At 42.3% G+C, this 25,003-nt stretch overlaps 1 protein-coding gene across 1 annotated transcript; it reads left to right on the top strand.

The window, feature by feature from the left end:
- The first annotated feature begins 941 nt into the window (after nt 1–941).
- On the top strand, nt 942–24,955 carry gdpd4a (glycerophosphodiester phosphodiesterase domain containing 4a). Its single transcript, XM_063907478.1, has 18 exons — nt 942–1,638; nt 1,988–2,427; nt 4,245–4,309; nt 5,370–5,475; nt 5,875–5,978; nt 6,727–6,820; nt 7,008–7,067; nt 7,335–7,433; nt 7,588–7,681; nt 11,806–11,951; nt 12,147–12,229; nt 13,006–13,156; nt 13,466–13,684; nt 14,607–14,764; nt 17,187–17,334; nt 18,109–18,191; nt 19,707–19,783; nt 20,654–24,955. Exons 1-18 carry the CDS (start codon nt 942–944, stop codon nt 20,758–20,760), a joined length of 2,931 nt encoding a protein of 976 aa, XP_063763548.1. The 3' UTR covers nt 20,761–24,955.
- The last annotated feature ends 48 nt before the right edge of the window (nt 24,956–25,003 follow it).

The following is a 25,003-nucleotide window of genomic DNA, read 5'->3' as shown; positions in this document are numbered from 1 at the left end:
CGTTCAGTGTAATTTGCTCACATTGGGTTCAACGTCATAGAGCAACCAAGTCATTTCATTAGACGAGAGGCATACTAGGAGAGCTGGTCAGGGATGCGTTCAGGGGTGCGTTGGTATTTAGTCAGTTGTTTGTGGAACAGTCGATATGGCGACCGCAGTTCAATTTGAGCTTGAAAATCCTCCAGCATCATTTAAGTCTTAGTCCAGCGGCATAGTAAAAAATACGAAACCAATTGTTCAAATTGTTCTAAAAGCACCAAAATTGGCACACATGTAGATTAATACATTCTGAACAATTTTGGATATGGAGGCATTCAAGATTCTCCCCGTAGCACATTTGGCGGCCATTTTTCAAAATGGCCGCTATTTACCATTAGCGTCATTGAATATGTACCATAATTTGTCTTTTTGTGGATGCTAGAGGTGATAAGTGTGCTAGAGGTGATAAGTATTGTACAATTACACATACTTGTGTGCTTACCAAATAGAATGGCTACCATTTTACAAGAAAAATTTGTTTTACTTTGCAGCGGTGGTGGCAGTGACGGCGGCTGCAGTAATAGTATAGTGTTGAGTTTGCAGGTGAGGCGTTGATACAGCAGCAGCAGCAGCAGCACCACCTTACAGCAGCAGCAGCAGCACCACCTGACATCAGAGACGCGTTGTTCCAGACTGCAGCCATGGCAAAGAAGTTCCAACTGGTCGATACTTTTGAGCGACGTACTCCCACAACACCTACTGAGACAAACTGGAAGCTGTGTCTTGTATGTCAAGAGGAGACATCAGAGTCACTTGTCTGCCCAGTACTGTCTAAACGCCGAGACCCTGGGAGTGGATACACGACAATGGCTGCAAACTTGGTCAAGCTTGATGAACTAGGAAAACTGCCAAGAACTGTTCAGTTACAGAGACTAGATGAAGGACAAGGTGTTGAGGCGACAATGGTTGCCCACCAGGCCAAGTGGCATAAAACATGTATGCTCAAATACAATAACACAATGCTACGAAGAGCAGAGAAGAGACTCATCGCAAGCAGCTCAGCATTTGGTAGTACTGACAATGTCCCAGGCAAGCGCGCCAGAACACACTCTTCAGAAGCTACTACCAGCGACACCTCCTGCTTTTTCTGTGGAAAGTCTGGCACAGAGACCCTACATGAAGTAGCAACCTTCCAGGTGGACACACGCGTACGGAAGTGTGCAGCGCAAGTTGGGGACAATGAACTCATGGCCAGGCTCAGCATGGGTGATATGGTGGCTCTGGAGGCCAAGTACCATTCCAAGTGTTTGTTGGCTCTTTACTATCGTGCAAAGACCACTGTAGAAGCCGAGCAGAAAACTGACCATGAAGGTGTGATGTCAAGAATCGTACTGGCTGAACTGGTCCTGTATATCGAGGAAACCCACCTAGAAGAGGGCACCGCCCCAGTCTTCAGACTCGCAGATCTTGCAAAGCTATACACGACAAGAATGGAGCAGCTCGGGGTTGCTTTGTGCAAGAAAGTTAATAGCACAAGGCTGAAAGAGCGCCTGTTAGCCCAGTTACCAGGCCTGAGATCCCAGAGTAAAGGCCGGGATGTTTTACTAGCGTTTGATGAAGACATTGGTGAAGCGCTAGGCAAAGCCTGCGAGCAAGACTGTGACACTGAGGCAGTTCACCTTGCGCGTGCTGCACAGATAGTTCGTCGATATATGTTTGAAGACACTGGCCGATTCCGTGGATCATTCCCGGGCGGTTGTCAGGAGGACTCTGTGCCAAACGTACTAGTTGCAATGGTAAATATGGTGCTGGATGGCCCCAGCATCAAGAACCAAAGCCATTCCTCTTCGACACAAGCAGCTCTTTCCATTGCGCAGCTTCTCAAGTTCAACAGTGTCAAACAAAGTCGGAAGCAGGGAGAACTACCGCTACATTGCAGCCCATGAAATAACTTCCTCCCTTGGTCCAGAGAAGACATGTGCTCTTCCAATGTTTCATGCCATCACAGGGTGTGATACTGTGTCAGCCTTCGTCGGACATGGGAAGAAATCTGCCTGGGCAACATGGAACACGCTGCCAGAACTCACTGATGCCCTGCTGAGTCTGGCAAATGCACCCACAAGCATCCAAGAGGATACAATGCATGTCATCGAGAGGTTTGTAATACTCCAGTATGACCGCACAAGCAAATGCAAGGACGTCAACAAGGCGAGAAAGAAGCTCTTTGCAAAGAAGAGCTCTGTTCAGAACATCCCGCCAACCTACGCTGCTCTGGAGCAGCATGTGAAGAGATCTGCCCTTCAGGGTGGTCATGTCTGGGGCCAGGCATTGGTACCAGAGCCCGTGCTCCCTCCACCAACAGACTGGGGCTGGCATCGGAGTGATGATGGGCCCTACACACCACTCTGGACCACACTCCCTGAGGCATCCAAGACCTGCTATGAGCTGGTGTCTTGCGGATGCAAGAAAGGCTGCAGAAAACGCTGCAAGTGCAAGAACGCTTCACTGCAATGCACTGGTCTGTGTTTCTGTGAAGGCGAATGCCAGTAGATTAGGACAGAAAACTTGTTAGCCAACATTATGATCTGTAGACATTCATAATCCTGGTGACTAGATTTGAAAAGTTCAGAATCATAATTAACATAGTGTGGCAAAATCTACGTTATTGTATTACATGTATGTACTGCAGGATTACACAATACTGAAAGTTATTGTATTGGCAACTGTTTATTGTGTCCTCTTCTTGAAGACACTTAGATTTGTTCATTTATATTAGATCTATCCATAAATGTATAACTGTAAGTACTCTGCCTAGAGACGGCTTCTGGTCGACTATGTAACTACAATTAGACCATACTGTAAACTCCCCGTACTCTGTGTATTATTTTGACTACCATTCCATTGCAATTTTGCCAGCAATTTGAAAAAAAAAATTGAATTTTGAAATAAAGTATTGAAATCTTCATCAAATGTCCACTTTTTCCACAAAATGGCGGCAAGTTTGGGGGACATTTTTGAGAAGATTCATCTAAATATCTGTTAAACACTTATTGATGTTAATTCTGATGTAAAAAAAAGGAATTTTGGCCCATCTAGCACCATACTAACGACACATAATGAAGTCTATGTAATGACGCTAATGGTAAATGGCGGCCATTTTGAACAATGGCCGCCATATCTTCCACATGGCTAATCTTGAATGCCTCCATATCCAAAAATGTTTAGAATATATTAATCTACATGTGTGCCAATTTTGGTGCTTTTAGAACAATTTGAACAATTGGTCTGCTATGCCGCAGGACTATCTCTGGTTTGGGTACATTTTGGTTTCGCGGTTACATACAAGGATGACGGACAAAGACAGGTGAACCGAACCAAAGCTGTTGTCGGCATTGTTCAGGTCAAATTGGTTACGCGGCTGGCAATACATCAAACTTGCAGAATCATTTGAAAAGGCATCACCCGAACGTGAATATCACCGGTACCAAAAGAAAAATGACTGAAGTGCAAACCCACCTCCCACTAGCATTTAAGCCTCCACCACTCGCAAAATGTTCAGACCGAGCCAAAGCTATTACAAACGCAATAGGTGTTTGTAATAACAGCAGACATGCGACCATATTCTGTGTGGAGAATATGGGGTTTAAAGCGCTACCTGGCTGTATCTGCTACCTCTGTCCCTAGCGAGAGGGGGTTCTCCACAGCAGGAGACATTGTTAGTGCCAGCAGATCTGCCCTTTCTCCAAGCAATGTGGACAAGTTAGTTTTTCTGAAAAAAAAAAAGAAAATACAATGAATGTACAAGCTGCTGAATAGTACAGTAGGCCTACAGTTCATTTTCGAAGTGCTGCACCTTAATGTTTATTTTCTTATATTTTGTATTTATTTGAGAGGATATTCACAGTTTAATAATTATTTAAAAAACCCCAAAATATTTTATGTTTTGGGATCATTTTTTCTGCTGTACAAAAAAAACGTAGGCCTACCGAACCGTGACCTAAAAGCCGGTTACAACCCTAATATATATATATATTAGAGTTATTCAGGCCAAAGGAACTAAACCATGACTCTACATACTGTATGTACACACATAAAGTCCTGCTGGGTCAGATTTTCATATTTATTTTAAAAGGTTTCAATCCTTCTTCCCTCTCTTTTAGATTGTGTGGACAGTCCTGCCTTTATTCCTCCATCTTTTCTCTCTCTCCCCCCGTCTTGTCTCTCTCCCTCTCTGTGTGTCTCTGTGATGCCGGGCTGTGGGTGAGTGTTTGCCTGTGACCAGACTGAAGCTGGGGAAGCTAAAGGTGGTGCGGCGGCAGCTGCTGCAAAGGTACAGAGCAACACACACCACCCTCACCATCGCTGGCATACACTCTGATGTCATGGAGATGGGTTGGTCATCAGTTTGTATATGCATTCACAAGAAGACAGCCATTGTGCTAATGACCATTGTTTCAGACGGATTACAATTTGGAGTAACGTGTGGACTGAAAATCTGTAATAAAACCAAACAAACAAAAATACTTCTGTAGTATACATCGATGTTTGGAATATATTTCAATTTGCTTTGAGGATATTTGATGATAAGCATTATCTCTTTCCAAACGATGTTCTGGAGACTCAGAGGGTGATCCTCAGAGCGTGCTGGTTGCTCTTTTCTTGAAAAAGGTTTTGATCTGACTGCCTGTGTCTGTCCGCACAGAAAGAGGAGTCACAGTGCTCTGTACAAAGGCAGCCTGGACGCAGAGGGGTCCTTTATTATTATTTGTGGCTTTTTTACTTTAATCAAACAGTAAAAGAGATGGTTGTGTTTTGTTGAATCAAATCTGATGAATGAATCTGAACCCTTTTGGATGCCTTGTCTTATTAATTCCTTCACAAAACTGAAAAAATCTTTCATTTTAAGCATATATATGTTTATGTTTATTTATGTTCATTAAACTCTAAAGGAAATTCCTTGTATGTAAACTATAGACTTTATATAAAAATGCCTAAATGGCAACAAACCTTATTCAGCTTTAATTCACACAATAGTGGCCTTTAAAAGTAACTAAGGTAGTAAGTACAAGCTTATAGTGGCCTCCTATAGTGATGACAGCCTGCAGATTCAACCTGATACTGAACTAAGAATAAGAAAAGGGTTTCTGAGTGAAAGTATGTGACACATTGACCCAACGGCTGCATCCTTTGATTGAGGTTATTAGTTTAGTATAAAACTTAATAAAACAGTGAAGACAGTTGTTGTTTCACGGTTGCTTTATCCTTAATATCTCTAAAGGTAATCAGGTAATATGTTGCTGCATGTCCTTCAATATTCAGATGTGTGTGTGATATCGTTGAGTGAGTGTTAATGGTTCCTTCCCTGCTTGATTCCTCACTGACTGCATCAGGTATGAACACCAGCCATTTGTCTCCTGCCTGGCCGGCCTCTATGGTTGCCAATGGAGACGATACCAAAGAGCCCGTGCACAGCCAGGAGAGTGCTGCTGCAGCAAGGTAAACACTCACACACGCCCACACACGCCCACACACACACAGAGCATCAGCTGTATCAGTGAGTTGAGTTTGGTTACTCTGCTGAGAGTGCAGGGGGTATTGATTCCTCAGGCGGAGCTCGTCTGTCCATCCTGCTGACTCCAACACTCAGTTACTGCTTTCCCTGAAAAAAATGAGCATTTAATACTCCGTCAGCTCTCATCCAGATATGCTGCTACCATACTGCATGTGCTTGGTAATATGATTGACTTCCTCTGCCAGATTCTCTAGTATCAGAACGCCAAATCTGACTGTAAATTCCTTTAGCTTTTAGAAATGTCCTTTTCCCCAAAATAAATGCCATATTTGTAAGTTTGGTAAGACAAAATGACCCATGGACACCATTTGTGTGTGTTACAGGTGGAGTGTGGCAGTTTCGGCCTCCTGATCCTCACCTTCTTCCTGAGTTTTTTATTCCTCTATTTCTGGAGTGAAGCTCAGAATGACTACTTTGACTTTGACTGGTGGGTAAAAACACAGATGCAACATGCTGGAACTTCCAACACACACTCATGTTGGTTGTGTTGAGGGTTTTGTGTGAGGATTGGCAGATTATAAGGCATTGGTTTATACTGTGATGAGGATAAGCAAAGAGGACATGCCTTTCTCCGGAGGGGAATGGCTGTGCTGCAGTTGCTTAGAAAGCAAAAGTACAAAGATCACACTCAGGTATAACAGAATAAAACACAGTGAAGTGCAAATGAATTTACGAACACATTTGAATTTGTATGGCATTATTTTTTATTTGAGGTGCTTCACAAGATAAAAATGTGATTAAATAGCACCTGCCACCTGAGAAACACAGGATTAATGTTAGGGGTGGCAGGTGAAGATGTCAGGTCACCTGTCACCATGGCACACAGGTTTCCTTAAGATATAGTATTCTTAAACAGCAATTCCTCAGCAAAATAGTGAGGGATTGTGTTTACATTTCTAATGCATTGTACTTACATTTCAATGGTTGCTGTCAGTAAAATGTAGTGGCATGAGACATGTTCAGGGACCTAGCACAGCAGCAGCATGGAGGGTTAACATGTTTATATTAATGTTCATGGTGTTGATAGGGATGATTGTCTTTAACAGGAAAGGATTCAGTGAATGAATCCTAATAGTAATAGATGGATGAAGGGACCAGGCCATCATTCAAACCTGACTCCGAACATGAAGCGCCCCACGTGATGGGTGCTGACCGTTGTTCTTGTTCCTCTTCAGGTTTAACTTTGGGACTCTGGGTTTCTGGTTCCCCTGGTCTCTGGTCCTGCTGGTCATTGCTGCTGCTCTCTTCACATACATCGCCCTACTGCTGGTACGAGCACAGTTTAACCTGTCCACATGAAGCACATGCACAGAAATCAAATATGATCGAGGATAAACAAAGAGAACAATGCTTTATTAGTTCACTTGAATGATGAAGTTTCCATATTTTTCTTGTTGGTAATTGTTACTCGAAGCAGCTTGTAACGTTTTTTGATGAATATCTAAACTTTGTTCAGGTCCTGGCAGTGTGTCTGCTCTCTGAGGGACAGAGGCTGTACCTCCACTGGAGCCACAAGGTAATACACACACACACACACACACACACACACACACACACACACACACACACAATCACACAATCACACACACACACACACACACAATCACACACACATACACACACGAGCAGTTTATACCTGATGGTGACGTCGGTCTCCAGTCCTTCTCCCCCAGCTTCCACTGCCTTCTCAAACGACATCATAGTATTCTCTGGAGCAAGCTACACACACACACTCCGCTTGTTGTCATTTGTATACCTTCTCGCCCTGATGTGTTTGTGTCAGACTGGCATCGTGGTGGCGTTGGTGTTCTCAGTCACAGCCACCGCCATCTTGTCCGACCTCTGGAGCAAAGAGTGGAAGACTCTCCTTCTCTCCCTGCAGGTAACCCTGACACGCCAGCCAATCACATGAGAGAATTTCAGGACTTTTTTCTGTTTTGAGTGAAAGGTCGTGCTGACATTGTGACCAATACCTTTCCTTCCTCTGCTTCTCTTTATCTGTTCATAACTTTATATATTCCCCTTTCTATCTTTAGGTGACGGCACCTTTCCTCCATGTGGCTGCAGTCTCCCTGATGGCCATTCTCTCATGGCCAATAGCTTTGCACTTCTTTCGCATGAACAAGAAAGGTAAGAAGGCTGATAAGTGTCTGTGGAAGTTAGGGGGGGCTTTGCAACAGTTGCAGCAGTTATAGATGCATCATATCAAACATGTGATGTATCCCAAAATAAATGGACCTGGAGACGAAAACAAGAACAAAAACCTCAATATAGCATTTCCAATATAGAAGTCAGGGTTTGCCCTGCGGCCCCCAACGCTTTCTACAGCAGGGTTGCAGGATGAGCCCCCCGCCCCGACATATGCCTAGCTTGTTTCTCTGATGGAATTGGAATTGGAAAGGGACAATTTGAGTCAGACTTTAAGTAGTCACACATAGTACACAGCACAGTAGAAATATGCACTCTGCATTAAACCTTTCTGGTAAAAGGAGCCCTTCAATTTACATCCAGACGTTCAATGACTGAAATCTTTCATCCAGTTAAAATATTTACTTTAATTTCTTTAAAATGTGGCTTAAAATAAAACCAGCTTCTGGCAGACGACAATGCTGATAATGTAACTCAAAATATATGATCTGTCTAGTCATTTTTAGATTTTTAGTTTTGAAAAGTGATGTGTTATGTACCTATTAAGATAAAAACATTATACTGGACTTTACTGCTTAAAAATGCTAACTGCATTTCGTTGTAGCAGTATTCTGTGCAATGACAATAATCCAATCTGATCTGATCTGATCTGATGTAAAGATATATCTTTAGAACCTGTTCACTCTGAGTCATTTTAAAAGCAAGTCAGAATAATATAGATCTAGCGCCCATCACAACCGCCAGCAGTAGAGCAGGGCAGAGCGTGCTGAACCTGGTCCTTTTGAAGGAATATATCCTGTCACTGAGAGGACCTGCTGAAGCTTTGCTGATATCAAATCTGCCCCTCAGCAACGTGACACACTTGTCTTGCGAGAATTACACAGCTGAAGACGTCCCTGCCATCCCTCTTCTCTCTCCACTTCCTCCTAACAGAAAATCAATGTCTCATTTTCTGCTGGCACTCTTCTCTTTGTCTCTCCGAGGTTTACTGTCTACCTTCTGATTCTGCTGTGCACATTTTCCTGCAATCTGTTTCCGTCTCTCTTTTTTATAGTTACACTTGGTTCATTTCTATCTAGCTGTTTTGATGCACATTTTCAATATAACTAACAGAATACAAATCTTGAGAGATTGCAGAGAGGGTTTTACTCTTGGCGTTAGTGGTAGTGGTTGCTGTATGTTTTGGTTACTAGGTTCAATCTCCTCTTCCTGTACATAGAACTGATGTGACCTTCTTGACACTAAAGACACAGAAGTGTAATATTTCCATTAGGGCTGAGCAACCCATGAAGATGTTATCAAAATCAGTGCAATGTCAAACAGGAGGAGCAATTTAAATGTATTTATTCATAATGTAGAAACAAATCCTATATTTATGCCCTGACTTTAATTTTAGCAATTTGTATTCCAGACCCTGGAGCTTCCTTCCATTATCTGACTGAAAAATCCCACGTGATATTTTCATTGATTAACAACCTGTAAACAGCGACAAGCTAAAAAGCTCACAAACAGCATTACCGACAGAAAGACACTTTCTACTCTTAAGATTCTGACATGTGGGCCAGTTGAGTGCTAGTTTCAGATGAGCGGGTGGGTCGAAATCCAGGACCTCTCAGTGAGGGAGACAGAGTAGATGCTTCCAGACCGATTTCGGAGTTGGAAATTCTTCAAGCTTTTTTTTTTTTTACCATACTGTGCTTATGCATACTTAAGACGCCAGCATTCTCTCATCATTCACTTTTTCCAGATGAATCCAGCACCAATAAAACTCTAAATCTCAGCCAACGACTCTGTCACATCCGGGCATGGCCCGGTGTTCCTGTTCGTGCAGCAGAACGGGGACAGCTGTGTTACATCCTGAGCTTTAGCAGATCACTCTCTCTTATCTCCTGCCAGGAGAGACCCTCAAGATGACTCAGCATCACTCTGATGACTCACCATGGCAACCAGGGACAGTAACCATGGTGACCAAAGAGACAAAAGAGATGCAGAAAATATAGAGTTCAAAGAAAATTCATGAGAAGACAGTGAGACAGGAAGTGTTGAATACAGTTGGTTAGCTGTGTGAAGAGTAATCTTCATTGGTCCTCTCTGGGCATACTAATGCGAAGGCAGATCTTTTAGATCAATTTGATAGGTTTCATTCAGTGTGGGAATAGCACTGGTTCACACTGTTTTAGGGATTAAAGCAGATGCTGTACATGCTAAATAAGCTAAGAAATATAGCATCTGAATTGAACAGAATGTTTTACCTCATCCAAAATCTCCAGTTGCATGTGCTTAATCTGCAGAATATCTCCTTTAAGAAAACCCCCCTAACAAAGCCTTAATATTGCTGAGCTTTATGGGTTTAACTTCTTTCATCAGTGATTGTGCTAACAGGCCAAATAGAGTAACCTGTCGATTGAATACACAAAAGACATTTCTTCATAGAGTTAAGTAATCACTGTGATCTGTGTCGTATGTACACATTTCTTAAAGAAAATGAATTCCAAGTTTTGATTCAACAATAATCTTGAAAATATATGTTACTTCCTGATGGAAAAGCGGGAGAACATGGATGGATATATACAGTGGGGCAAAAAAGTATTTAGTCAGCCACCAATTGTGCAAGTTCCCCCATTTAAAAAGATGAGAGAGGCCTGTCATTTTTATCATAGGTATACCTCAACTATGAGAGACAGAATGAGAAAAGAAATCCAGAAAATCACATTGTAGGATTTTTAATGAATTTATTTTCAAATGATTGTGGAAAATAAGTATTTGGTCAATAACAAAAGTTCATCTCAATACTGGAGACTGGCTAGGCCACTCCAGGACCTTGAAATGCTTCTTACGAAGCCACTCCTTCGTTGCCCTGGCGGTGTGTTTGGGATCATTGTCATGCTGAAAGACCCAGCCACGCTTCATCTTCAGTGCCCTTGCTGATGGAAGGAGGTTTTCACTCAAAATCTCACGATACATGGCCCCATTCATTCTTTCCTTTACACGGATCAGTCGTCCTGGTCCCTTTGCAGAAAAACAGCCCCAAAGCATGATGTTTCCACCCCCATGCTTCACAGTAGGTATGGTGTTCTTTGGATGCAACTCTGCATTCTTTCTCCTCCAAACACGACGAGTTGAGTTTTTACCAAAAAGTTCTATTTTGGTTTCATCTGGCCATATGACATTCTCCCAATCCTCTTCTGGATCATCCAAATGCCCTCTAGCAAACTTCAGACGGGCCTGGACATGTACTGGCTTAAGCAGGGGGACACGTCTGGAACTGCAGGATTTAAGTCCCTGGCGGCGTAGTGTGTTACTGATGGTAGCCTCTGTTACTTTGGTCCCAGCTCTCTGCAGGTCATTCACTAGGTCCCCCCGTGTGGTTCTGGGATTTTTGCTCACCGTTCTTGTGATCATTTTGACCCCACGGGGTGAGATCTTGCGTTGAGCCCGAGATCGAGGGAGATTAGCAGTGGTCTTGTATGTCTTCCATTTTCTAATAATTGCTCCCACAGTTGATTTCTTCACACCAAGCTGCTTACCTATTGCAGATTCAGTTTTCCCAGCCTGGTGCAGGTCTACAATTTTGTCTCTGGTCTCCTTTGACAGCTCTTTGGTCTTGGCCATAGTGGAGTTTGGAGTATGACTGTTTGAGGTTGTGGACAGGTGTCTTTTATACTGATAACGAGTTCAAAAAGGTGCCATTAATACAGGTAATGAGTGGAGGACAGAGGAGCCTCTTAAAGAAGAAGTTACAGGTCTGTGAGAGCCAGAAATCTTGCTTGTTTGTAGGTGACCAAATACTTATTTTACCGAGGAATTTACCAATTAATTCATTAAAAATCCTACAATGTGATTTCCTGGATTTTGTTTTCTCATTCTGTCTCTCATAGTTGAGGTATACCTATGATGAAAATTACAGGCCTCTCTCATCTTTTTAAATGGGAGAACTTGCACAATTGGTGGCTGACTAAATACTTTTTTGCCCCACTGTATATATATGTTTTTTCATCCGTCTTGATATGTTGGATGAAATAAAACAAAAGGTGTCAATTGAAACATTTTATTTGTGTTAATAAGTGCATTCAGTCAGCTCAACGTGTGCTTTGTGTGTTGCTCAGTGCGTCAGGTGGCTGCTCTGGCTCTCTACCTGTCCGTGCTGTTCCCTCTCTACCTGGTTCCTCTGGGGATGTACTCGCCCTGCATCAAAGAGGCGGGAACGCTGGGACCCACACCCACACTCATCGGACACAGAGGAGCTCCCATGGTCAGCACTACGTCATTCCGTTTAAACTCTGTGTTTCCTGACCATCAATCTGAAGGCTGAAGATATATATTGTTTTTTTTCCCTCTCTGGAAACCATTCTGTCTCGTGTGTGTGTGTGTGTGTGTGTGTGTGTGTGTGTGTGTGTGTGTGTGTGTGTGGGTGTGTGTGTGTGTGGGTGTGGGTGTGTGTGTGTAGCTTGCTCCAGAGAATACTATGATGTCGTTTGAGAAGGCAGTGGAAGCTGGGGGAGAAGGACTGGAGACCGACGTCACCATCAGGTATAAACTGCTCGTGTGTGTATGTGTGTGTGTGTGTGTGTGTGTGTGTGTGTGTGTGTGTGTGTGTGTGTGTGTGTGTGTGTGTGTGTGTGTGTGTGTGTGTGTGATTGTGTGTATGTGTGTGTGTGTGTGTGATTGTGTATGTGTGTGTGTGATTGTGTATGTGTGTGTGTGTGTGTGTGTGTGTGTGTGTGTGTGTGTGTGTGTGTGTGTGTGTGCATGTGATTGTGTGTGTGATTGTGATTGTGTGTGTGTGTGTGTGTGTGTATAATTGTGTATGTGTGTGTGTGTGTGTGTGTGTGTGTGTGTGTGTGTGATTGTGTGTGTGTGTGTGAGTGATTGTGTATGTGTGTGTGTGATTGTGTGTGTGTGATTGTGTGTGTGTGTGTGTGTGTGTGTGTGTGTGTGTGTGTGTGTGTGATTGTGTGTGTGTGTGTGTGTGTGTGTGTGTGTGTGTGTGTGTGTGTACATGAATGATAGTGGCGAGTTGACAGTTCCCGTGTGATTAAACTGCCAGGGGTGTGTGTGTGTGTGTGTGTGTGTGTGTGTGAGCGTGTATTTATGGGAATGTAAATAACTGATATAACTGGGTTATTAATTAAGGTGACGGCTCAGACTGCCTATGTGTGCGTTTGCTCATAAATAATCTGGATGTCTTTATGAGAGCCAGTCTTAATGGTTCTGCAGCTCCTCCTCCCTGTTCTTCTTCTCTCAGTAATATTCAGCATGGGATCACTCATCACTCTCTCTGTGTCATCCTCTGTTCCTCTCTGTAGTTATGATGGCGTTCCCTTCCTGATGCACGACTCCACTCTGAAGAGAACCACCAACATCGCTGAGGTCTTCCAAAACCGAACACACCTCGACGCCTCCATGTTCACCTGGGCCGAACTCCAGCAGCTGAATGCTGGCAGCTGGTTCTTATTGGTAAGACTCTCTCACACACACACACACACACACACACACACACACACACACACACACACACACACACACACACACACACACACACACACACACACACACACACACACACATGGTTAGCAGTCCAACCGTACTGTTGATAACAGTTGACATCAAGTCATGTTTTCAGGATGTATTTTTTATATTAGTAATAACATGTTCTGTGTATTTTCAAAATAATCCAAATAAAAACAGCTGGATTTCTATGAATTGTCGGAATGACTAAGCATCTTTTCTTCAACATGACTCTGCTCCAAACCCCCTCTCTGACAGAGGGACCCCTTCGGCACCGTGTCCTCTCTGTCTGAGCTGGACTGCTCCCGGGCCCAGAACCAGTCTATTCCCAGCCTGGCCCAGTTCCTGGAGGTAGCGGCCCGTAGCGGCAGACTAGTGCTGTTTGACCTGCACAGGCCACCGTATGGACATCCCTTCCATCAGTCATACATCAACACCACCCTGCAGGTGGTGCAGGCCCACATCAATTCCTCAAAGGTAACTGTCAGAGGGCTGTATGGAGAACGTTTTCAGTTGAAAGCCTACAGAAAATATAACTATATATACTGTATATTAAATAATAAATAATATATATATAATGTTTTTGTTGTTACTCTAATGACTTGAACTCAGTGCAGAAGGAGCTCCATCATATTCATGTGTGAGGACGCTAGACCCAATAGGTGCCGTTTCATTGCAGTGAGAGACTTTCATTCAGATTGATCTCACGGTTAGATTCATTATAACTATATATTCTGTATATTAAATAATAAATAATATATATATAATGTTTTTGTTGTTACTCTAATGACTACCGTTTCTGTACAAACTGATGTCAAAGTGTTGATCCCAAAGAGATGCATTCATATTGTGGCTCTGCTGATACTTATAGAAACATACATTAGGAAAACAAATCTTTACAACTTTTTGTTTACCAAATGTCTTGGTTAAAACAAACATTTAGTTGGACATTTTAAACAAGTGATCTGATGGGAATGGAGATTAAAGTGATAGCTTCTTTCTTCTGATCTGCTCCAGATAAGACACTGTTGGATCTACACAAACACTGATCTTAGGGCTGTATTACAGAGTGGTGGGGGTGCAGCCCTAAGAGAGGGGGACGAATGCAGAACAGTACACATAAGGATCATGATTTAAATTGTTTGATGTCGACTTGATTCCATTAAATCCACGCAGATCCTCAGAATCAGCTGAGGACGTCTCTGATGTGACATCCTCAAGAGGAGTTTTCACTCCTTCATTTACTAATTATCGCTAGTGATGACAAGTGTGTGTGTGTGTGTGTGTGTGTGTGTGTGTGTGTGTGTGTGTGTGTGTGTGTGTGTGTGTGTGTGTGTGTGTGTGTGTGTGTGTGTGTGTGTGTGTGTGTGTGTGTGTGTGTGTGTGTGTGTGTGTGTAGGTGCTGTGGCTGCCATCTGAGGACAGGGAGCAGGTCCATGCTGTGGATCCAGAGCTGCAGCAGACCTCTGGAGAGAAAGCTTCCATTCATGAACTGACAGTGGGCCACATCACCAGACTGAACCTGCACTACAGCACCATGTCCCAACAACAGTTCAGGTACACACACACACACACACACACACACACACACACACACACACACACACACACACACACACACACACACACACACACACACACACACACACACACACACACACACACACACACAGTTTTAAATCTTGGTGAGTGTTGTATTCGTGTACTTTAACAACATTCCATGCAAAATATGCCTCAAGCCTTTCACAAAATTGGTTTAAAAATATTTTGACCTGAATTGTATGAATTTATGAACTCTTGGAATGAACATCAGTCAGAAACATTTCCACTGACAGAAAGGGCAGGTTGGTGAGAAGTTGTTGGAAGAAGAGAAATGAGAGCAGAGAGAAAATACCTGGTTAAAAAAAAAACGATTCAGTAGAGAGAATTGCATTTTGGGAGGAGAAGCAGTGGAAGGTACATACAGGGTGCAGGGGGGGGGGGGTTACATAATGGGAGGCTGATGGGGAGTGTGGTACAAGAGCACATAACCACAAGTGGGAGAATCATAAAGGCCAGACAGATGGTGGAGTGACTCACACTGACAGTCTTCACACAGTCCTCTGAAATACCTGTCCTGGTGCTGCTCGTTCCTCTCCTGATCATGAAGCATAGAAGTATCAGCTCTGATGGCTCCATGTGTTAGTCACCAGCTGAGATGCCTGGTTGGATGAGTCATGTTGTGACAGTATGTGGTAAGATGGGGGGCATCCAGAGCTCGTATTTACATCATTAGCTCTTTGTGAATACCATAATTAGCTCTATGATTATTATAATTAGAACATTTTGTTAACATGGTGTTTTTTCAAAGTCCAACTGTACAGTAGTTTCCTGATAATCATAAAAGTTATTCTCTGTCTCTGGACTGTGTATCACTCGCAGAGTTGGGAATCATTCCACACGTTTTATTACTTTTAGGTTACTTTCACACAGTAGATAGCAGATTATCAACAATGCTGAAACCTTTTTGGTGTCATTATTAGACACAATACATTAAAAAACTCAAAGCACTGAATTTTGACAAAGACAATGACTAGTATTTATAGTTTTTCGTCTCAAAACAACCAATGATGATGCAGTTTTTTTGTCAAATGTTATCAGAGTGAGAATGGGTTTTATTATATTAGGTTTACACATATTAGGGATTTGCTTTGTGGTGCATACAGAGACACAGAAACAAAATACATGGCAAAACAAAATCTAATAAAAATAGGACTGTTGTGACAGCTGTTTAAAAAACAATTTAAAGTCTATTACATCAAATTAACAATATTTACATTTGAATAATACTATATACTGCTGTATAAAAGGTGCCACTGCTGGCCTCATATGACTTTTTTTAATCAATTAGTTAATCTGTATCTGAGGTATAGTTTTAGAAGGAGTTGGTGCATTCCTAACTTCAACAAAATAACTCTCAGAATGTTCCCTGTAAAAGCAGGGAGATGCCTTATACTATTGTATACTCTGTTGTATATTGAACATAGCATTATTTTATAAGAAGACGTTGCAATTGAAAATGTCCATAAAGACGGAAAGACTGAAACCTGTTGACACATACAGCACACTTCAGCTTTAATTTAAGGAGTTCTACCTCAGTGTTTGCAAAACAGATTTAGTTTCCTTTGCTTGCTGATGAAGCATTCAGCTGATCCCTTTGCACCATTTGAACAAACTGTTGAACTGACCCTCAGAAATAATAACAAGTTTATATAACTCCTGGAGATTATACAACTCAGGGTTGTGTAACCTGCCAGAGAAACACTCTCAGCTCTGAAGTTCCCCTCCACAGAACATTCATGTCTTTCATCTCTCTCGCTCTCTCTCTCTCTCGCTCTCTCGCTCTCTCTCTCCCTCCCTCTCTGTGTCTACCTTCACAGGTGATCCTCAGAATTTCAAAGGACATTCATTGCCATTATACAAGAACAATGAAAAGAGAAAAAGCTTCTCCTTTTTAAGGTGCCATCAAAACAGAGTAGACTACATACGACAAAATAAAGTGCATGAAATACTTCGTTATTCAAATTCAAACTGTCAGGGATAGTGAGTGAGTGTGTGTGTGTGTGTGAATATAATAGGGCCATTATGATTAATTATAGCACCCTGAGAGACTGAGGAATGCACTCCTGTGGTTCAGTACACATTAAAGTTCCACTGTTATCTCCTGTCTCACAACACAGCCAGGCATTGAGTGTTAATGGACGTTAAATTATATAAGCCTCTTATCTTGGGGCCAAAACGATTTCACATGTCAATAATACATTTGGTCTTCAGTCTAATAATGGTATTTTTTTCCAAAGAGCTTAGACTGAAAGAAAGAGGGCTACCATCGATAAAACATCACTTCAACACCTGATCCTTACATTTCAACCGTTTTGTAAATAAAAAACGGTTATGTCAAAGAGAAACCAGCTGACTTTGCCCCCCCCCATCTCCTCAGTAAATACCAGTCGGTGAACATCAGCACCAACCTGTATGTGATCAGTCAGCCGTGGCTCTACACTCTGGCCTGGTGTGCCGGAGCTCAGTCTGTCACCACCAACTCCATCCACATCCTGTCCAGCATCACCAAGCCGCTCTTCCTCATGGTGAGGAGCGCTTTGTTAAATATTCTCTTCCTGCTTCATGTCATATTTCCTCAAGGCTTGTTTCTTTGGCTGCACGGCCACTTGTGTAATTTCATTGAAATCAGGATGTTGTTTTGCAATTGCATGAAGGCTATGCTGTGATGATGAATCAGTCTTTAACACACAGACACAATAATATAAAGTCCTCTGAAATACAAACATAGATAAGAACATTTGAAATAGAATAATGATGATGTAATGTGATGAGACCTTTGTTTATACATTTTAAGCCATTCATTAAACTTACATACAAGTAGACTACACAATGGTGAGAAACACAGGCCTACTTTTGCAGCCTTTTCACATGCTGATTGTTTTTTATTCATTTTCCGTTTGATTTACTCACCAGGATGTAGTCTTAACTGTCAGGGGACAGTCATAGAATACACATTCTAAGAATGTTTTGTAATAGGAATTCTGCTGAATATGGTCCCTGGACTGCTTCTAACACTAAGCCTGTGGAGGGTTTGAGAAGAGCACTTATGCATCTATATTTTTGAGGTATAGAACTTGCTCAGATCCGCTGTGTAGTCAGGTAGGAACGCATCAGTCTCTGCGGCAACGTGCGTGTTGGAAGATTTTTCAGTCTGTAGCCTTTTTTTGTAACACTGACAATCTCTCAACACCTACATGTCTAACTTTACTCTAAGTATCTTAGCCCAACACTTTGTGGTCAATAACATAAATAATGATCTTCATGTTCACTGTTCCATAACCCACCCTCCCTCTCTCCAGACTCAGGAGGAGTACAGTCTGATGTGGATCCTGACTGACGCTGTGTCTGCCCTACTCATCACTGCAGTGTTCATATTCCATTGGTGCGTACACACACACACACACACACACACACACACACACACACACACACACACACACACACACACACACACACACACACACACACACACACACACACTTGTCATCACTAGCGATAATTAGTAAATGAAGGAGTGAAAACTCCTCTTGAGGATGTCACATCAGAGACTTCCTCAGCTGATTCTGAGGATCTGCGTGGATTTAATGGAATCAAGTCGACATCAAACAATTTAAATCATGATCCTTATGTGTACTGTTCTGCATTCGTCCCCCTCTCTTAGGGCTGCACCCCCACCACTCTGTAATACAGCCCTAAGATCAGTGTTTGTGTAGATCCAACAGTGTCTTATCTGGAGCAGATCAGAAGAAAGAAGCTATCACTTTAATCTCCATTCCCATCAGATCACTTGTTTAAAATGTCCAACTAAATGTTTGTTTTAACCAAGACATTTGGTAAACAAAAAGTTGTAAAGATTTGTTTTCCTAATGTATGTTTCTATAAGTATCAGCAGAGCCACAATATGAATGCATCTCTTTGGGATCAACACTTTGACATCAGTTTGTACAGAAACGGTAGTCATTAGAGTAACAACAAAAACATTATATATATATTATTTATTATTTAATATACAGAATATATAGTTATAATGAATCTAACCGTGAGATCAATCTGAATGAAAGTCTCTCACTGCAATGAAACGGCACCTATTGGGTCTAGCGTCCTCACACATGAATATGATGGAGCTCAAACCTTCCTGGGGGGTAGAATAAAGTTCTGTGAAGAGGACAGGTGTCTATCCAGAGAGCTCCTTATCATTCAGGTATCTGAGCTGAGAGATACAGGGAGCCCGTCTGATGTGGCCCTGCCAGCTTTCACTCGCCGTACTTCAGAGAATATATTATCCCACTTCCTGACAAGCTAGTGTGACATTTGTTTGTTTGATTTGATCCCAGTACACTATAGCTTCAAAGCCCTTACAGCCTCTTGAAGACAGTACAGCTAAACCCAGCCTTCAGAGTGACTCTCCATAACAACTACAAACACCTTTGCCTTCTGACATAGTCCAAACACTTTTTATACAATTTGGATCTTTTTAAACCCAACCTGGGCTTTGGACTGAGGATATGAAAGGAGAATGCAGTGTGGATGTCAGAGAGAGCAGTGAGGGATGGGTATCTCCATCCTTCTGTTGGTTTATTCTTGCTTTATTGTTGGGTATTGCATCATGTTTTCAATAGTGGTCGCTTTCTCCTTCTTTTTATACCTATGCTTTGGTCAATAATAAGCTGGACCCCTCACACACACACACACACACACACACACACACACACACACACACACACCCACACACACACGCACACACACACACACACACACACGCACACACAGATGAAAGCAGTAACAGTGGTGCATGTGGCAGCTCAAAGCACTTTGGTGAACACAGAGACACACCTGGTTATCGCCTGCTGCGCTGATCTCTCTTTGGTGTGTGTGTGTGTTTGTGTGTGTGTCTCAGGTGGAGAGAGAGAGGCCTGCCCTGGTCCGGCGGCCGTCAGACTCATGAGAACGGACCGTACAGCAAGTTCAGGACAGGTGTGTATTTCTCTTTACAGTGTCACTTTGGTTCATGTAACACACACTCAGTCTACTCAGTATCAGTTTCATTCCTGCTGATCAGTACCCTCTGTACTGCTTTGTGAGGCTTTGTGCAGCAGTTCCTCTTCATTAAAAGAGGACATATCTTATCTGGCCATCCACGCCAATCACCATCCCTCCTGAGTGTAAGAGCTTAAAAACAAACATGGCCCCCAGCTACCCTGACCATCTGGACTGCAAACAGGGATGAAGCTGGTTCTGATGAACATGTGTGGAACAGCAGAGACGTTCTTTATGATTCAATCCTTGCATGCAGTCATCGCCTGCTGTGTGTGTCTGTGTGTCTGTGTGTGTGTGTGTGTGTGTGTGTGTGTGTGTGTGTGTGTGTGTGTGTGTGTGTGTTAGACTCTTCAGAGGTCATCTGTTTTCGCTGGAACCCCCTCCACTCTGACCCCCCTGCTGGAGCCCTCGTCTCCCTCCCTCTGGTCTTCAACCCTTGACCTCCTGCATGACCCCTGCATGTCCCTCTGCATGTCCGCCTCAGGGGAACCTTTTATAAACATTTTCTGAAGTGTACCAGCTGCTCTGCTCACTGTAGGAGCAGAGGAGGGTAGCTAAAACTGTTGTAGGAAACCCCTCCATGAGTGAGGACCTACAGTTACCCCCCCCCACAGTGTATGAAGCTTGGAGATAATCCCTTACCTCGTTCTTTTTGTCTTTGCGTGGTTGGTCCATACAGTAGATGCAGTCTGTCCTGCTCATGCTTGTTTACTTATGTTTCCTGTGCACCCTCTCTCCCCCCTATATTACCCACAGTGCTCCTTGACATGTGAAGGTATGAACTATAAACCCTGTGACTGTTTGCAGAGCTGAGTGACGTGTGGTCCATTTCCAGCGTCAGCGTCCGGCCGGACCTACGGAGCGCTCCCAGTTCACCCAGTAACCCCCACCTGCCCACCATCACTGAGGAGTGAGTGGGGGGGGGGTAGAGAGACAGAGAGAGGAAGGTACAGACACTGAGAGATGGAAGGAAAGAGAGAGGAATGAAAAGCTTAAAAATAACGTCCTGATAAGCAGCCATCCCATCCCATCCCCCCCCCCCACTGCATCCAGTTGTTCAGAGGGCGGGCAGCATGCTGGAAGGAAACATTTACATCTGTCACTATTTTTAACTGAGCCATACAAGCTCAGCGACAGAGGGACCAAGACCAGAAGACAGGACCCTGGTGAGGAAGACTCAGAGGCAGCCTCTCGATCTCCTCTTCCTCTCATCCTCTCAGTCTGTGGGCCGCCGGCTGATCAGGCAGTAGGGAAGCAGTAGACCCCCACCCCCCCAGTGTCTGCAGCATCACCCATAGAGGCCACTACACAGCCTGGACAGGGAGTACAGCTGGACTCAGAGTCTGATGCTTTACAACATGCTCATCACTCCACAGCACCGCACGAAACTCAAAGAAAGAAGAAACCAATGAACACACACTGCTGTAGTAACAAACCAGTCGCTCTGTCTGTCTCGTGGTTCTAGTCAAAAGAAAACCAAATGTTTGGAGCAGAGAGCCCAGGGAGAAGTTGGAGGAGTGGTGAAGTGAATCTATGGAAAGAGGACACGCTTTGTTTCAGCTGCATCAGAACCAACCCTGAACCTGTCTGATGTTCTGAGGGGAGGGGGGGGGGCAGTCTATGAGCTGACGGAGTGAATGTAACCCAGAGGCTTGAGAAGGTATTGTTAATATCTATTTATCTTTTGTATTAGAGTGAATGTATTATAAAGCAGGCCATGTGTCTCGATAGCATGTGGGGAATGTTCTGGCAGGGATTCTGCCAGTTTGGCTTCATGTTTGTTCCAAACCATCATTAGCTGCTCCAAATAAAGATAAAGATGCTTTGGAGAAACCAGACCCTGGTACTTGTTTAAAGAGGCCATGAATGCAGCATCTGCTTTCCCTGGAATATACGCGATCCTATGACTCTGTAGTCCGTCTGTGCTGTGTTGTCCTGACTTCAGCTGACTTTGAGATTTGTTTTAACTTTATATGTGTGGAATCCGAGAGGTTAGGATCCTTCATTTCTGCACAGTGTTGAAGCTAAGGAACGGCTGTGTGCAGTTAGTGCCATTAACCTGCCGTCTGGATCCACACGCTCACCCTCAGTCTTTACTGGGTGAGTATTGGACTTACGTTTAGGGATAAAGCTGGATTTTGACACGTCTTAGTCCTGCAGTCAGAATTTTGAAGTCAATAACAGTCAGTCCAGTGCAGAGTTAATATCTTTCAAACTGCAAACACAAACTGTGTGGTATTGTAAGATGAATCAGTGGTTAGCACATCCTGTCTTTGTGTTCCTGTTGAATATACAAGCATTCTGGCTGCGATCACTATAGCTGCAGAGATTATTCTATGGAATATACTGTATATTAGTTTTAATAAGGCCGGTCTGGGTTTCCTCTGAAGATGCTTTGGATTTTGGGCTTGCATGTTTTGGATTCATCCAGCTTTTGTTTTTAGATGCTTTTTGAAAGTGATGCTTCGAGAGATTCTCTTTGTGATGGCGAGTCCTCCGTCGATCCCAACAACCATAGGAACTTTTTCAAATTTCTCATAACAGCTAAAAAAGTGCCAGCCCAGGGTTTGATGATCGCAGGCTGGGAGCAGGGCCATGGATTCAGAGCTCCTGTTCTCTGATCCATGTGTCAAACCTCTGCAGTATCATCAGTGCTCCACTCTTCACTATATGAGAGTTTTCAGTGAGCTGCTGCATGAACTCATTGGCTTGTTTCTTGGCTAAACTTCAGAGCACGGCCTCGTTTGATTATTCTACAACAGCCATCCATCAGCAGTCCAGCTGCTCTGCTGTCTTTATGCTTGTAGATTAAGATATATTTTTTACAGGGTGTGTTCCAGTTTAGTACCAACAACAATTGAATTATTTATAAGAGTTATGAATTCCCCCCCTGAGCTGTGTGTCAGTTCAGCTGTGTGAGTGGAGTGGATGAAGGTTGATGGTTTGACGCTGGAAGGGTAGGCTTCATGTGTTCATGTGATGCTGAACGTGAACAGAGAAGTCAAGAGATATTTCAGGCTGAACAAAAATCAGATCTTCTGAAACAAAGAGTCAGGAAGTGCAAGGATCAACTATCCACACCTCTAAGTCATTGTCTCTGAACATGACCTGCAGGGATGCAGCTAAACAGAACCTTATTTTAGTCCAGAGGCTTTTCTTTCAAATGATTCAATCCCTGTAGCGTTTCTCATCTTGTGCTGCACTGAACGGCTACTTTTGGTTGTATTTTCTAGAAGCGTTTCCACGTTTACGTTTCTTTTTTTACTGTGACTGTTCTCTGAATGTAATGCTGCTGTCATCTTATATTAAACCCTGAGAGGTCTGTGTTGGAGCTCTGTCTGTGCTGTGCTTTGCATTCACATGTGTTCTTTATGAAGACACCAACAACTTACATTTCATTCATAATGTTCAAAACATTTCTCAAGTCATTACATCCTCCAAAATATATATTAGCAATTATATATTCAAATGAAATGAACACAAGAATAATAAGTATTAAATACGTGGGGATGACAAAGATAGAATGAATTGACTGAAATGGAAATAAAACCAAACTTAAGCTGGAGGAAATGCTGCTCCTGATAAACCCAAGATATGAAGCACCTCAACATATTATGGTATACCTGACTATTTCTGACATACTAAAGTAAGACATCTGTGTCACACTTTAATGACATTCTATATCATGAGTGATTTCTGTCATTTGCTATGATTTTCTGTGACCTTTATGTGACATAGTATGACATTTTAATGGAATGCTATATAATGACATACTTTTCTATGACTTATTTTACACCACACAGGACATGATTTATTTTATGGCTTTTTCTTTGCATTCTATACGTACTGTATTTAACACACTTTAATGACTAGTATACACTTTAGTAGTACTTTGAAATCACACAGTATTCTGTGGCGTTCCTTTACATCACACATTTATAAGTAACTTATGACTATTTCAGACTTTCCTTTTTTGACATTCATGACAATGACTTTCATTTTTATTCACTTCTCATGACTGTTTTTTTTTGCTTACTATTCTATCATATTTATGGTTACATTTTATGGCATTATATTCTATGACTTCATAACATGCTGTACTATGAAATCTTTAATGCATAGTCATCTATAATTGTTGTGCTGTATTATGATATTTCTAGTGAAATACTATAACTTTTGTCATACTTTTTTTTTACAAACTATTGCATACCTTTTTTATGAAATACTAAAACAGTAACTTTTAGGAATACTGTACTATGAGTCATTTCAGATACATTACTGACATTGGCCTCATTTTGTATGAGATATTAAATACTTAGATGAGTTTTTTTCACCAACAAAATATACTCAGATTTTTTTCTCACATGCTCTACTGAGACTGTTTAGTTATATACTTAACTACGATATTCATGTGAATTATTTACGGCATACTTTTTTTAGTACTTATATAATATGCAAACTATTTCTGCTACAGCAGAGCTTTGAGTCGCACCACAGAAGAGCATTGTGGGATACTGAGCAGAAATCCGGTCTGTACCCCAACAGAAGGAAAAAGCTGCCAGTTTTGAATGCAGCTATAGGTTAGTTGAGATATATAATGCACAATGTTTCTCTGGTTCTGCAACAGATGTTCTATTTACATGCCCAGGTGAGTGTCTCACTTCACTTAGTGTCTCTTTTGAACAGGATCCCTGGGATCAAGGAAGTGTCTAAAGATTTCTTTAATGAACTGAACGGAACATAAACTCTGCAATTCTTTGATGTGAATGTCGTGGTTGATCATGACTGAAACATACACAGTTCAGCCCTGGTCTGGGACGTGTTATCTTTGTTATTATTCTTTTAAGGTGGTGTTAAATGTTACACAGCCAGTGGTGGAAGATATGTGAAGAACACTTTATTGATAATGATTTTCCTACTCTTCAGCATTTTAGTTTCTAAGTAAAAAAGACAATTTGAGGCACCTGTGCTGAACAAAAAAATGGAATGTGAAAATATCCTTTACAACAAAAAGAAGGAAACTCCAGCTGTTGATGCGTCTGCAAACTAAAAGCATTTATTAAGAACATGACATTTGGAATGACAGTAAAAAAAAAGCTTGTTATTGGACCTTGAGTTTGGGGTATTTTTTCAAACTACAGGAATGTTACAAAAACA

The sequence above is a fragment of the Eleginops maclovinus genome, chromosome 18 (assembly GCF_036324505.1).
Source record: "Eleginops maclovinus isolate JMC-PN-2008 ecotype Puerto Natales chromosome 18, JC_Emac_rtc_rv5, whole genome shotgun sequence".
Classification (NCBI taxonomy): domain Eukaryota; kingdom Metazoa; phylum Chordata; class Actinopteri; order Perciformes; family Eleginopidae; genus Eleginops; species Eleginops maclovinus.
Note: the sequence above shows the minus strand (reverse complement) of the source record. Positions and strands in the feature narration are given on the sequence as shown.

Bases quoted from the DNA above. Each gene is read 5' to 3' on its own strand.
- gdpd4a (XM_063907478.1), top strand. From the start codon at position 942: ATGGTTGCCCACCAGGCCAAGTGGCATAAAACATGTATGCTCAAATAC. The intron at 7,434-7,587 runs GTAACCCTGACA...TTCTATCTTTAG, and splicing joins CTCTCCTTCTCTCCCTGCAG to GTGACGGCACCTTTCCTCCA. The intron at 13,157-13,465 runs GTAAGACTCTCT...CCTCTCTGACAG, and splicing joins CTGGCAGCTGGTTCTTATTG to AGGGACCCCTTCGGCACCGT.